Source organism: Rhinichthys klamathensis, unplaced genomic scaffold (genome assembly GCF_029890125.1).
Source record: "Rhinichthys klamathensis goyatoka isolate OS25496 unplaced genomic scaffold, OSU_Roscu_1.1 h1tg000297l_1, whole genome shotgun sequence".
Taxonomy (NCBI): domain Eukaryota; kingdom Metazoa; phylum Chordata; class Actinopteri; order Cypriniformes; family Leuciscidae; genus Rhinichthys; species Rhinichthys klamathensis.
The window spans coordinates 317294-330015 of record NW_026606816.1 but is presented as its reverse complement, the minus strand read 5'-3'; the positions used below and the strand labels follow the sequence as shown (position 1 = coordinate 330015).

General features: G+C 42.2%; 1 protein-coding gene across 1 annotated transcript; it reads right to left on the bottom strand.

The window, feature by feature from the left end:
* Window positions 1-1209: 1209 nt before the first annotated feature.
* Window positions 1210-3477, bottom strand: LOC130103791 (trace amine-associated receptor 13c-like). Its single transcript, XM_056270116.1, has 2 exons — window positions 3134-3477; window positions 1210-2470 (listed from the first exon to the last, which is right to left on the bottom strand). The coding sequence occupies exons 1-2, from the start codon at window positions 3475-3477 to the stop codon at window positions 1429-1431; spliced, it is 1386 nt and encodes a 461-aa protein (XP_056126091.1). The 3' UTR covers window positions 1210-1428.
* Between the last annotated feature and the right edge of the window lie 9245 nt (window positions 3478-12722).

Below are 12722 nucleotides of genomic sequence, written 5' to 3'. Positions count from 1 at the left end.
CTAGAAAGTTATTCCATAATTCTTTAATCCTTTATTCCTCCAGTGAGCAAACCAGAGGTAGAAAAAGAAACAAAAATCTCATGTCGGTGTTGGTTAAAGGATAAAGACAAATCATAATTTGATGATGATGATGATGATGATGATGATGATGTTTATGTCCAGACTCTCAGGTCACTGTTGAATATGCACTTCAGTTACAGATAAATATGATGTGGAGGTTGAGAAGAGAGACCCCTGATGCTTTGAGTGTACAGTAATATCTAGAAGAGCTATATATACATGCTTCAATCAATTTATTCATTCATTTAAAAATTACCTGATTTTTTAAAGGTGGTGTTATGATTAGGGATGAATCTGGGTTGGTTTTTACTTTGTGACAAGACCATTGTTATATGTTTTTCTTTTTGTGCTAAGTGTCATTGTTTAAACCCGTTTTTTAAAGATTAGTATAGTTTTAAAAAAATCTATATCTTTAATAATTCAAATGTAAACAGTGCAGTATTACCATTGTGCATGACATTTAATATATATATAAATAAACTTGCCTTGCTTTGCCTACCATTATGAAATACAGTATGACCATATACAACATGGACGAATCCAGAATTCAGACACGGGGCAAAGAATTTTACACTATATTTGTTTTTACTCAAACATATCACACAAACACATATCTGAACATATTTATTTCAGCCCATTACAACAGAAAACATTGCGGCCACAATTTAAAAAATGTAACATGCTTAACAATATGAGAATGTTAGAAAATGGATGCCATATGAAGTGTTTAGTTGATTCCTTTATTTCTGACCCATGTTTAAGTGTGGTTTGCTGATCATCATACATTCCAGCATATTTTAAACACATTAAAACTGAGATAGCCTATCTCTTACAACTGACAGTTTGCAAAATGCCATTTGTTCGATTACAGATAATCTGACCTCATCAGTTCCCGACAGTCAAATGGAAGAGGGCTCCATATTCAATAATAAACACTTTGTGTGAATAAACAGGCACTATTGGGAGACATGAACAGCCTTATAAATATATTATGAAAAATTACATATCACAGGCCTTATTATTCACTTACAGCTGCTGTTTTATAGTTTGTCCCACAAATGTATTTAGCATTGTCTTGTTTTCTTATAAAAAGATGACTTTGTATTTAAAGATAATGTTGTTGTTGATTTAGTCATTTTAAAGCCTTCAAGAGAGCAAAAATGTTACTCCTTGTTACTCACACATGTACATGTTCTCAATATACATACATTATAGGCAAAATATTTAAACTATTCACAAACATAGGTGTTGCACAGATTCTGGTGTCATCTAATGTTTGATAAGGAAGTCCTTAACACAAGAACCCAAACTATTCCATTCATAGACAGATGGAAATTACATTTTTGTGCTTCATAAGAGTGTAAGTGATCATTTCTCTTCTGGGAACAGATTGAAGTATTCTGATGAAGGTTCACATATTTTCAGTGTCAAAATGTATTTTGCTGACACTCTAAACCATTGATAAAACATTGCATATATAAGTGGATTCATGCAGGAATTCATGCATAACATCCAATACATTACGTTAATTATGAGAGTGTCATTTTCGTCATGCCCAAAAGAAAGAGTAACTATGTAGTACGGTGTCCAAAAAAGAAGATAAACAAGTACTACAATCCCTAAGGTTCTTGCAGCCTTTTTCTCTGATTTGGCCTTTTTGTCTGTGACTGAATTTAAATGCTTAGCTTGCCGTTTTGCTACAAAGCAGATTTTCACATATAAAGGAATAATTATGCAACAAGGTGCCGCTAAACAAACAAAAGCATCTATTAGAAGATTTTCCAATGTAACAACAAGTATGCATTCTCCAATACATGTGTGGTTCCTCTCTGGATACAGTAAAAACTCATACAACAGATAAAACGAATAAAAGAAGGAGAATAACCAGTTTACAACAATAGCAACAACAGCTCTGTTATTATTGACTCTTATTGGATATCGCAAAGGGTCATTCACAGCAATGTATCGATCCACAGATATAATAATCATATTACCAAGAGATGCCACGACGACCACATAAAGAATAAGAGGAAATATTGAGCAAAATATTTCTCCAAAGTACCAGCATGGCTCAATCAGTTTCATTCCCTGCACTGGCATGAGAATCAGTCCTGCGATCAGATCAGCCACTGCCAGAGAGAAGATCAGCACATTGGTGGGAGTGTGGAGCTGCTTGAAGTGCGAGATGGAGATGATCACCAACAGGTTCAGAAACACGGTAAACACTGATGTTACAGCGATGAAAATGTACACAACAATGTACTCTGCTTCAGGTCGGATACTTCTGGTACAAGACAAATTGTTGTTTGGAAAGCAGTATTGGATTGTTTGATTGTTCATGTTTGTCAGTCCCCAGTTGGATAGATTCTGTGTGAGGATGCTTGTCAGTTTAGCCCCCTGGTCCTTGTCACTGACATGACTCAGTTTTATACGTACAGAAAGCACAGCGACCACCCCATTCAACAATACATCCTCTCAAATCCACCCACTAGTTACATATTCATAGACCCGATCAATCTGATTAATACAATATAGTGGATTAGCGAATCTAATAAAGCTTGTTTACTCTTACATTCTGCCCATGCAAGACAGCATCTGTACTTACAAACAGCAGGCAAGTGCATTACTGTTAGAGCAATAAGTCCAGTCCATTGCCTTCTATTCCATTCAAAATTATATATTTTCACATTTCAAGTATAGGCCTACCACCAATTTATGTCCCTGGAAAAAATTTCCAGAAAGGAGCCTCGAAATATTATTAGACTGTTATGCAAAGGCAAAATAGAATAAGTAATTTAGTCAAAATTGAATTCTGACCACAATTTGTCCTCATAAACTATGATCTGTCCTTTGATAGCTTTGATTAAAGCTAATGCTTAGATTAAAACAGGGGTGTCCAATGCTGCTTCTGGAGGGCCACTGTCCTACACAGTCTAGCTCCAACTTGCCTCAACCCACTTGCCTAGAAGTTTCTAATTTGCCTAGTAAAACCTTGATTAGCAGGTGTGTTTATGTGGGGTTGGAGCTAATCTTTGCAGGATGGGAGACCCCTGGATTAAGAGAAAAGACTAACCAAGGCAGAGCCGGAGGGGAGAGGAGGCCCGGTGAAGCCATAAGGATGACGGTCCCAGGTGGAGCCGAGGGGGAGAGGGGCCAAGGTGGAGCCGACTGGTCGATGGGCCGAGGTGGAGTGACCGGCTCAAAGGCTTGAGGTAAAGCCAGGGGAACGTCATCTTTTGGTGGAGCTTGCGAACTGGAAGCCCCAGGCAGATCCGAATTTCTAGGTGATGTGAATGAGGGAGGATCCGAGGGGCTGAAAGGAGCCAGCAAAGACAAGGCTGAAGAACTGGATGGCATAGACAGAGGAGGTAAAAGTGGGAGGCTAGGTGGGAGCAGGTTTGGAAATAATCTCTTCATATTCCTTAATCCCACAAGGGTTCAAGTTCATCATATCCACAGCAGCGTCGGGAGTATGGACAGGGCTCCATTCCGTGCTTTCATATTCTATTAATATTCCCACTGGAATTGATACAGGAATCAGCTCACACACCTGCTCAGACTGCTCAGACTGAATTGGCTCAGGTGACAGACATGGCTACAGGAATTGACTCTGTAGTGGGCATCGGCTCAGGCTCTTGGTCCGTGGCGGGCATCAGCTCCGGGTCTGGGTCTGTGGTGGGCTGCAGTTCCAGATCCGTTGTGGGCATAGGCTTAGTGCAGATGATCGAGGACATTATGATGGAGGTAGTGACTGGAAGGGCTGCAACGGAGTTGCTCCGTCGTCCTCCACCTCGCAGACAGTACAATGCCCTAATATTATGCTGTGTCATGCTGGAGGTGATAATAAAGGAGGTGCAGGTGAACATAATTAACCAATGAGTAGCCATGGCAACAAACTAGCAACAAGAACAAAGGAAACATTAACAGAACAGAACATGAGAAGGAAACACAGGAACAAAAGGAAACCACATGTGAGTCCACAAACAGAACATAACCGTTACACATATGAGCTAAAGCATTATGACCAGTCACAGGTGAAGGGAATATCATTGATCATTTCCTAACAAGTCCACATATTAAGGTCTGGGTAGATTAGATGGTAAGCAAACAATTCTTTCTCGTAATCAACATGTTGGGTGCGTGTTCCACGTGGATGGCCGTGCACGTTTGCGCCTTTTACCTGGGGAAGTGATGGCACCAGAATGCTCAGTGGGATGACTACAAGCCGGTGAAGGGAGTGTGATCCTCTGGGAAATGTTCTGCTGGAAAACCCTTGTTCCAGCCATTCATGTGGACGTAAATATGACACGTGCCACCTATCTAAACATTGTTGCGGACCAGGTACACCCTTTTATGACAGTGGTGTTCCCTGGTGGAAGTGGTCTCTTTCAGCAGGATAAGGCACTCTGCCACACTGCACACATTGTTCAGGAATGGTATGAGGAACATGATGAAGAGTTCAAGATGTTGCCCTGGCCTCCAAAATCCCCAGATCTCAATCTAGTTGAGCATGTGTGGGATGTGCTTGATCAACAAATTTGATCCACGGTGGCTAAACCTTGCAACCTACAGGACTTTAAGGATCTGCTACTAATGTATTGGTGCCAGATACCACAGGACACATTCGGGGTCTTGTAGAGTCTATACCTCAGCAAGTCAGTGCTGTTTCGGCACTATGCAGAGAATCAACCACATTTTAGGCAGGTGGTCATAATGTTTTAGGTCATGTTCTGCTGGAATTAATGATGTCTTAAGAATTTAAGAATTTAAGATGTCTTAAGTATGTCTTAAGAATTTAAGTCTGTCAGGTAAAACATGAGCTTATAGATTCCATTAAATCAGGGATGGGCAACTTCGGTCCTGGAGGGCCACTGTCCTGCAGAGTTTAGCTCCAACCCTGACAAAAACTCTTTTCTAGTAATCCTGAAAACATTGATTAGCTTGTTCAGGTGTGTTTAATTAGGGTTGGAGCTAAACTCTGCAGGACAGTGGCCCTCCAGGACCGAAGTTGCCCATCCCTGCATTAAATCAATCTGCTGTATCATTTTAACCATTACTCATGGTCAGAGGATATTGTAAATATTTAGCTTATGTTTTCAATGAGTTTGTATCATGAGTTATATTTCAATAAAGTTTAATGATGCAACACAAACAGATTTAGTATTGTGTAAGTTGTTAATTAGAGCTCTTTAACATTGCAACTAGGGTAAGTTGAAACTTACAGCTTGTGCAACTGGCCCCAGGTTCCAGGCATATCAATTACATCAGTGGTTCTCAACTCTGATCGTGGAGAGCCACAGTACTGCACAGTTTGTATGTCTCCCTTATCTGACAAACAATGTTCAGGTCAAGCAACTCTCTGGTAACAAACTGATGATTTGAATCAGTTGTGTAAATGTGATTTCTCATGGAAAATATATAAACATATGATTCTGTTCACCTGTGTAGTTTGTTCCTTGGTAGTTCTTGGTTGTTGGTTCTCTTTAATGTCAAGATATGTTGTGGTTATAATGATATAATGTTAATGCAGTTGTGGCCTAATGGTTAGAGAGTCCGACTTGTAACCCGTAGGTAGCGGGTTTGAGTCTCAGAACCGGCAGGAAATGTGGGTGGGGAGAGTGAATGAACTCTCACTCACGCTCACTTCCACTCTCATTACCCACAACTGAGGTGCCCTTGAGCAAGACACCAAACCCCCAATCATCTCCGGGAGCCACAGCTAAAATAGCTGCCCACTGCTCTGGGTGTGTGTTCACGGTGTGTGTGTTTAATACTCAATGCTGTGTGTGTGTGCACTTGGATGGGTGAAATGCAGAGTACAAATTCCAAGTATGGGACACCGATTGGCTACACGTCATGTCTAACTCTGGATAAATCTCCAACATATTCCTGTGTTATGAGTGATTTTGGATGATTAATTAAAGCCTATTTAAATATATCTCCTTCGTTGTGCTATTTGGCCAGCGTAAACTTGACAGAAGAACCGACCATAAAAGATATGGATTTACCGGCCATCCAGCTGCTCTGAATAGAGCAAGAGCAGCAATCTCAAAAGGTCCACACCAGGTAATTTCCACAACTGGCATGCCTAACAAGCTTTCCAGACCACTCGCTGTGCATATTCCTCACACAAGTTTGAACAAACGCACAAAGGCTCCAGTTCCAGAGCCCAGCCAGCCGCCTCACAAGGAGCGAATGCCAGAGCCCACTGTAGATGGAGAGCCTGCCTCAATGAAGATGTCAAGAGTTAAGGACTGAGCAAGCCATCACTCCAGAGCCCGAGCCGTGGGACTGCACGTGGAGTACTAAGGCATGGAGGAAACCTATGAGTGAGCTGCAGCTGGCCTCTGCAAAAATGTATGAAAATATGGAAGCTGATATTTCCCTTATTCTCCTGTCCTCACTGGTCTCGCCAAACTCCAAGAATCCTGTGCCTCCCGTGTCTTCAGAGATCCCACCCAGCCGCCCTCTCCTGCCTCCTCATCCAAAGTGAGCCAGCCTGTTGGCCCCGCCTCTACTGGTTCCCATCAGCTCCTCAGCTCCTCCCTTCTTTACTCCAATATGCTGCATGGATGCACCTCGGGTCTTCCGGTCTCCAACTCTGCCCAGTAAAGAGAATCCCCCGGCTCTGCCTCTAGCCGCTGATCTCGTCACTTCACCTCGGCCTGTCAACCTGTCGGCTCTACCTTGGCTCCTCCCTCCCTTTGCTTCACCAGACACCATCATCCTTACAGCTCTACCAGGCTCCCTCATCCCTCCGGCTCAGCCTTGGTCAGATGTCTCACTGTCTGGCACCTCAGTCCTCTGGCACCCTGGCTACACCTCGGACACTCGTCACTGCATCTCCGCCTTGGCCTCCAGGACCATCGGTGATGCCTGTTCTTGCTGGCTCTTCGTCTGGGTGTAATTTAATGTAATGTAACGTCTATGCTCTGTTTTGGTTTAGTTTCATTTTGTTTTGTTTTTGCTCTGTTCCCGTTTGCCTGTTCATTATTAGTTCCCTTGGTTACTCTTTCACGCTTGGTTGCTGTTTAATCATTGATTATTTGATTCTGTTCACCTGTGTTCTTTGTTTGTTCCCTTTCGGCAGGGAACTCGCACTGCATCGATTGACGCTAAGGGGAACGCCCCAGGCGTGACAGGTGTCTGAAATCACAATCAAATCCCGGTAATCCTATAACCGGCGACAGCCCATGAATCATTAACGTGCGATTTGAGTGTAACCCTGGTTAAATAATTGTTTTACAGATATTATTTATTTTTATGTTTGCTTGAATAGAATGTTATGATTATTCATACATGTGTAATTCTACGGAAAAAATATATATAAATATATATCAGAATTGAGTTAAGAGAGGCATCTGCCAATCGGAGCGTTTGGTTGCTGGCTCCGCCCCTTTGCTTACAAATAGCGTTGCGCAGATTAGACGACAGATGCAGAGCCACTGAGATATCTGATCTCACAACGAGAGAGTGTTAAAATTGAACAAATATAGTTCTTAAACTGTTCAAAGTTCACAAAAACTGAATAAATCAGAGGGTAACTATAAGATAGTGGATGATCCAGTGTGATTGTGTCAATCGGGCACTTCACAGTTTACATTTTGACTCTGTGAGTTTGCCAATGTTATAATTAGCCTTAAAAAATGAATGACAGCACTTTGGATGTGGTAGAGGTTTATTTGTTTTATGCATATGAGACAAAATTGTGTTATATTCTGATGTTGTATGGGTTGGATTGTTCATTTGCAGTGTGGTTGTGTCAGACCGCATGGTGTATTAAGTGTTCACTGCTGACGCCATTTTGGTTGCGCGTGCCTGTGGAAGAACAAAGAGAGAAGAAAGTGAATGGACAGGTAATTGAGTACAATGTCATTTGTTATGATGATGGTATGCATATATATATTTCATTTGTTTCCTGTGTCATATATTTAATTGTAAATCATTATTGATATACAATATTGAATGCATATTCTGGTCTGTGATCAGGTCAGGTTTTTTTTCTGTGTGAATGTTTTTTCAAGATGGATTTCCTTAATTGATGGCGAGCCTCCCACTTCGATTCTGAAAGGATCACGAGCTTAGAGGAAAGGACAATTTTCGATTTATTATTTATAAGTAAGAGAACACATTTCCAGAGACTGATATATATTTTCCTTGGTACTGAAACATCTCAAGAGCACAATTGGGAAAGTTTAAGACTGATAAATATTCCAATTGATATTCAAGTTCAAACTTGAAGAACTGATTTCAGTGGGTTATATGTAATATCACTGGTGATTGTTTTGTTTTTTTCTTTCATTTGTGTTCATTTGAATACATTGATTGTGATTGTGATTATTGATATATGAAAAGTTATTTAGAGGGTGCACCCAGGCAATAGCTTATTGTCTTTTTCTTTTCTGTTTATTTTTGTATTGTTATTTTGTGATTGAGGTAAAAAGAAAACACTAAAGAGAAAAAAATCGCTAAATACTCAAAGTAAAGTCACCTTTTATGGTTCAACTTACCTTCTGTCTCTGCCTGTTTCTCAGCATCACCGCCACCTCCTTTTACGTATCGTGCAGTCTTCTGATTTTATTTTTCTGGTCCATTAGCAAGTGAGTTAATACCCGTTACATGAAAGTATATAGGGCGCCTTGCAAACATGATAATCATCTTTTCGTCTTCAGGAAGTGTTCTGTCTGTAAGCACTTGAAAATCACCCTCCTTTGGGTGGCCTCAATATTTGTGTTGGTGTAGTATGGTTCCCAATAGTATATGTTTGTAGCAGAACAGACAGGCTATCAGCTAGTAGGCCCAACCAGGCCTCCCTGATGGCGAGTCCCCGGCAGTATGAATTTGGCTGACAGCACTGACTTGCTTCAGGCCTAGTAGGCCTCTCAAATCTTATAAGTGAGTCTTGAGTGAGGGGGTATACAAACAGTGGTGTTGATGGTCAGGCGCTGACCTTAGCAAGGCGTCCCTGACCCTGAGCCCCATCATGGGGTGCCCGACTGTTAATTCGCTGGCCAATCAGGCAATTGGCTTCAGTGGGCCTCTCTGGAGGCGAGCCCCGATTATGATCAGCCGATTAAGATTGACCACTGTCAGGCGGTTGGCCTTATCAGGCCACCATGTAGTTCGGTCCCCAACCTTACTGGCCATGGCAGTCAATTTCTTACCTAAAGAAAGCTTTCAGGGGACCGGCTTTAACAGGCCGCTCCGAGACTGAACCCCAGGACTGGCAGGCCTTAGCAGGCCGCCCTGGGACTGACACCCGGAATCAGGGTTCATAGCAATAACCAGTTTTAGCTTGCTATCGGGTAGTAGGCCTCTCAAGGCCTCCCTGAAGGCGAGTTCCCACGGATGCTTGCTATCAGGTAGTAGGCCTCTCCAGGCCTCCCTGAAGGCAGGTAGTAGGCCTCATCAGGCCTCTCTGAAGGCGAAGTCCCAAGGATGGGCAACTGCACAGCTAGCTGTACTGGCTGGTAGGTAGTAGGCCTCACTAGGCCTCCCCAAAGGGGAGTTTCCAAATACGGGCACCAGGTAGCCACCCCTCTGGTTGTCAGGTAGTAGGCCTCACCAGGCCTCCTTGTAAGTGGTTTCCCAGCGACGCTGGGTTCTGGCAGCTAGTGGCCGCTTGCTATCAGTTCAGCTGGCCTTAGCAGGCAGCTTCTGAAGGTGAGCTTGTGCCCTAGCATGACTAATAGTCATTTTCTGCTACTGGTTCTCTCCTCAGTGTTTTGAAACACAAACGCTGGGTAGATCTGTGGATCGAGCAGAGAAACTCCCCTCGCTAGCAAGGGTTTTAAGCACTATGCTTAGTCATGTTCTCCGGGATACCCCGTCTCTGAAATCTGGGCCGAGTGGTTCACTGTCAGCTTCGCAGTCCCTCTGTCTTCGGACAGACAGGAAGTTGGCCAGACTGAAGTGTTCAATGTAAGTGACCCCAGGTCAGACCTTCCTGGTGGCATTTCGGGTGAGTATGTTCCCCCTGAGTAGTGATTGGCTGGGGCTCCTTCGGGTTCCCTAGCCACATTCCCTAGATGGGACACCTTCTAAATTTGAAGCTGCAGTCCTAGGCCCTTGAGCAGGCCCAGGTAGGCCTTTCATTAAACAAGGTTTATGGAGGTTTTCCTGTGGAACTTATAGCTTGGGCTATGACCGTAAGGGAATGCTGTCACTAAAAACCCAGTGTGACCTGAGGGTCAGTGGTTCTGGCATTTCATTTGAATTTGCTGGTTTTGACAGTTATCACTGTCAATGGGTATGCACTCTTCTTAGCATGGTGGCGTTGGTATTTCGTTCCCCTTAGCGTCAATCGACGCAGTGCGACTTGCCTTTCGAAAGGGAACGTCTAGGTTACGACTGTAACCTCTGTTACCTGAGAACAGGGAACGAGACACTGCGTCTTTTTGCCTGCCTACCAAACACTCCCTTCAGACGAAAAGGTGATTATCATGTTTGCAAGGCGCCCTTATACTTCCAGGTCACACGTTAATGATTCATGGGCTGTCTGCCGGTCATAGGATTACCGTGATTTGATTGTGATTTCAGATACCTGTCACACCTGAGGCGTTCCCCTTAGCGTCAATCGACCCAGTGTCGACAGTTGTAACCTAGACGTTCTTTGTATTTATATCCCTGTGTTTCAGTTCTATGTTGTCGGATCTCGTTATTGTTAAATATCCTATGTATTCATGAGTGATTTTGGATTATTAATTAAAGCCTATTTGAATATATCTCCGTTGTGCTATTTGACCAGTGAAAAAGTGACAGATTCTGGTATTTCATCTCTTTGCTGTGTATTTTGAATATGACAATAATTCAGACCCTGTCACATTTTACCTGTTAGCTTTCTCAGCACTTGTCTGAATAAACAATTTGGTGTTCATTTAACAAAAATTACAGGGTTGATTTCCCTTTGTATACCAGGTACAAAACCAATTATACTTTTAGGTGTGTTAAAACATCCTAAAACTTTGGCTGGTTTCATGAAACAGAAAGATATAATGAAAATATATCTCTCTGCAATGCACTCAGAAGAAAAAAACTTACAAGAATACAAACACATAAAAAATGACTACAAGTTACTTGTTTTATACAACAGTAAAACCTATAATTGTTCACATTTTATTATTTGTTAACTACCACCTACATGTATATTATTTAAGATATATGTTTGGCCTTTATTGGACAGAACAGTATAGAGGAGACCGGAAGCAATTGGAGCAGAGAGGAAAAGGATTGTGAAAGAATCCGAAATTAAACAGTTAGTGCAAAATGCAGCCGCTAGAGTTCTTACTAGATCAAGAAAATATGATCATATAACACCGATTCTATCATCTCTGCACTGGTTACCTATTAAGTTCCGTATCAATTACAAAGTACTACTACTGACCTATAAAGCCCTTAATGGTTTAGCTCCTATGTACTTAACGGACCTTCTTTCGCCCTACAATCCACCGCGTTCTCTAAGATCACTAAATTCAAGGCTTCTGGTCATTCCTAGGATATCGAAGTCCACGAAAGGAGGGAGGGCATTCTCGCATTTAGCTCCAAAACTCTGGAATAGCCTTCCCGATACGGTCCGATGCTCTGACTCGCTGACACAGTTTAAAACTAGACTAAAGACGTGTCTCTTTAGTCAAGCATTCACATAATGCTTACCTTTTAGTCCTCTGCTATGCCATACGGAACCGTTTGCCGCTGAAACTGCTTAACGCACCAGTGGGGCTCGACAGCCTTATAGACAAACGGGTCGGTCCGTATGGTTGCGGTTGGGTTGCGGAGAGTTTGGGTTGCGGAGAGTTGTGAGATTATGGTTTTCTAACACCTACTCCCGTGTAATGGAAATCATTATGAACATCAGCTATGCTAATTTTTTTCCCATCTGCCTTTCTGCTGTTATCTCGGGACGCTTGTCCCGAGAAAAATGGCGTTCGTAGGCTCCAGTTTGGTATCCTGCCTCTCACGGGGATTTCGGATGCCTCAACGCCTGTGATGAGAAGACCAACGCCTGTGAAGAGACGACTCAACGCCTGCGAAGAGACGACTCAACGCCGGCGATATGTTATCCCCTAAATATTACATGATTAACTAAATGTATTTTTTCCAGGTACTTTCTGATATGCACTTACTGTAAAGCTATGATTGTTAGCCAGAGGAGAACTGGCCCCTGACTAGCCTGGGTTCTCCCAAGGTTTTTTTCTCCATCCAATCTGATGGAGTTTTGGTTCCTTGCCACTGTCGCCTTGCTTTTGGCTTGCTTAGTTGGGGATATTTAATATTCAACAATATTATTGAACTGTGTTGTACTACTTTCATGTTATCACTGTGAAGCTGCTTTGATGCAATCTGTATTGTGAAAAGCGCTATATAAATAAATGTGACTTGACTTGACTTGACTTAAACAGACGTAACTGGTACTTTATTGCATGCCAGTATTGCAGCAATCAGGCATTCTTCTGAATGGTTCTTGTAACTTAAAGCAAACATTATAAATGCAAACAACATGTCTACAGAAAACCTTGCATTCACTTAGAATTCACATTCATGCATTGTTCATTTTCATTTGTTAAAACTGCCACTCTTTTCACTGCACACAACAAAAGCATTAAGTTTTTGTCTTTTTTGTACAGAAGCAGTAAAGCAGTTTTTGGGTAATAATAACCTTCATC

Excerpts from the sequence above, each read along its gene's own strand:
- LOC130103791 (XM_056270116.1), bottom strand. The coding sequence starts at position 3,477 with ATGAAGAGATTATTTCCAAACCTGCTCCCACCTAGCCTCCCACTTTTA. Across the intron at positions 2,471-3,133 it reads TCCCCTCCGGCTCTGCCTTG|TGACAAGGACCAGGGGGCTA; the intron begins GTTAGTCTTTTC and ends GAGTCATGTCAG.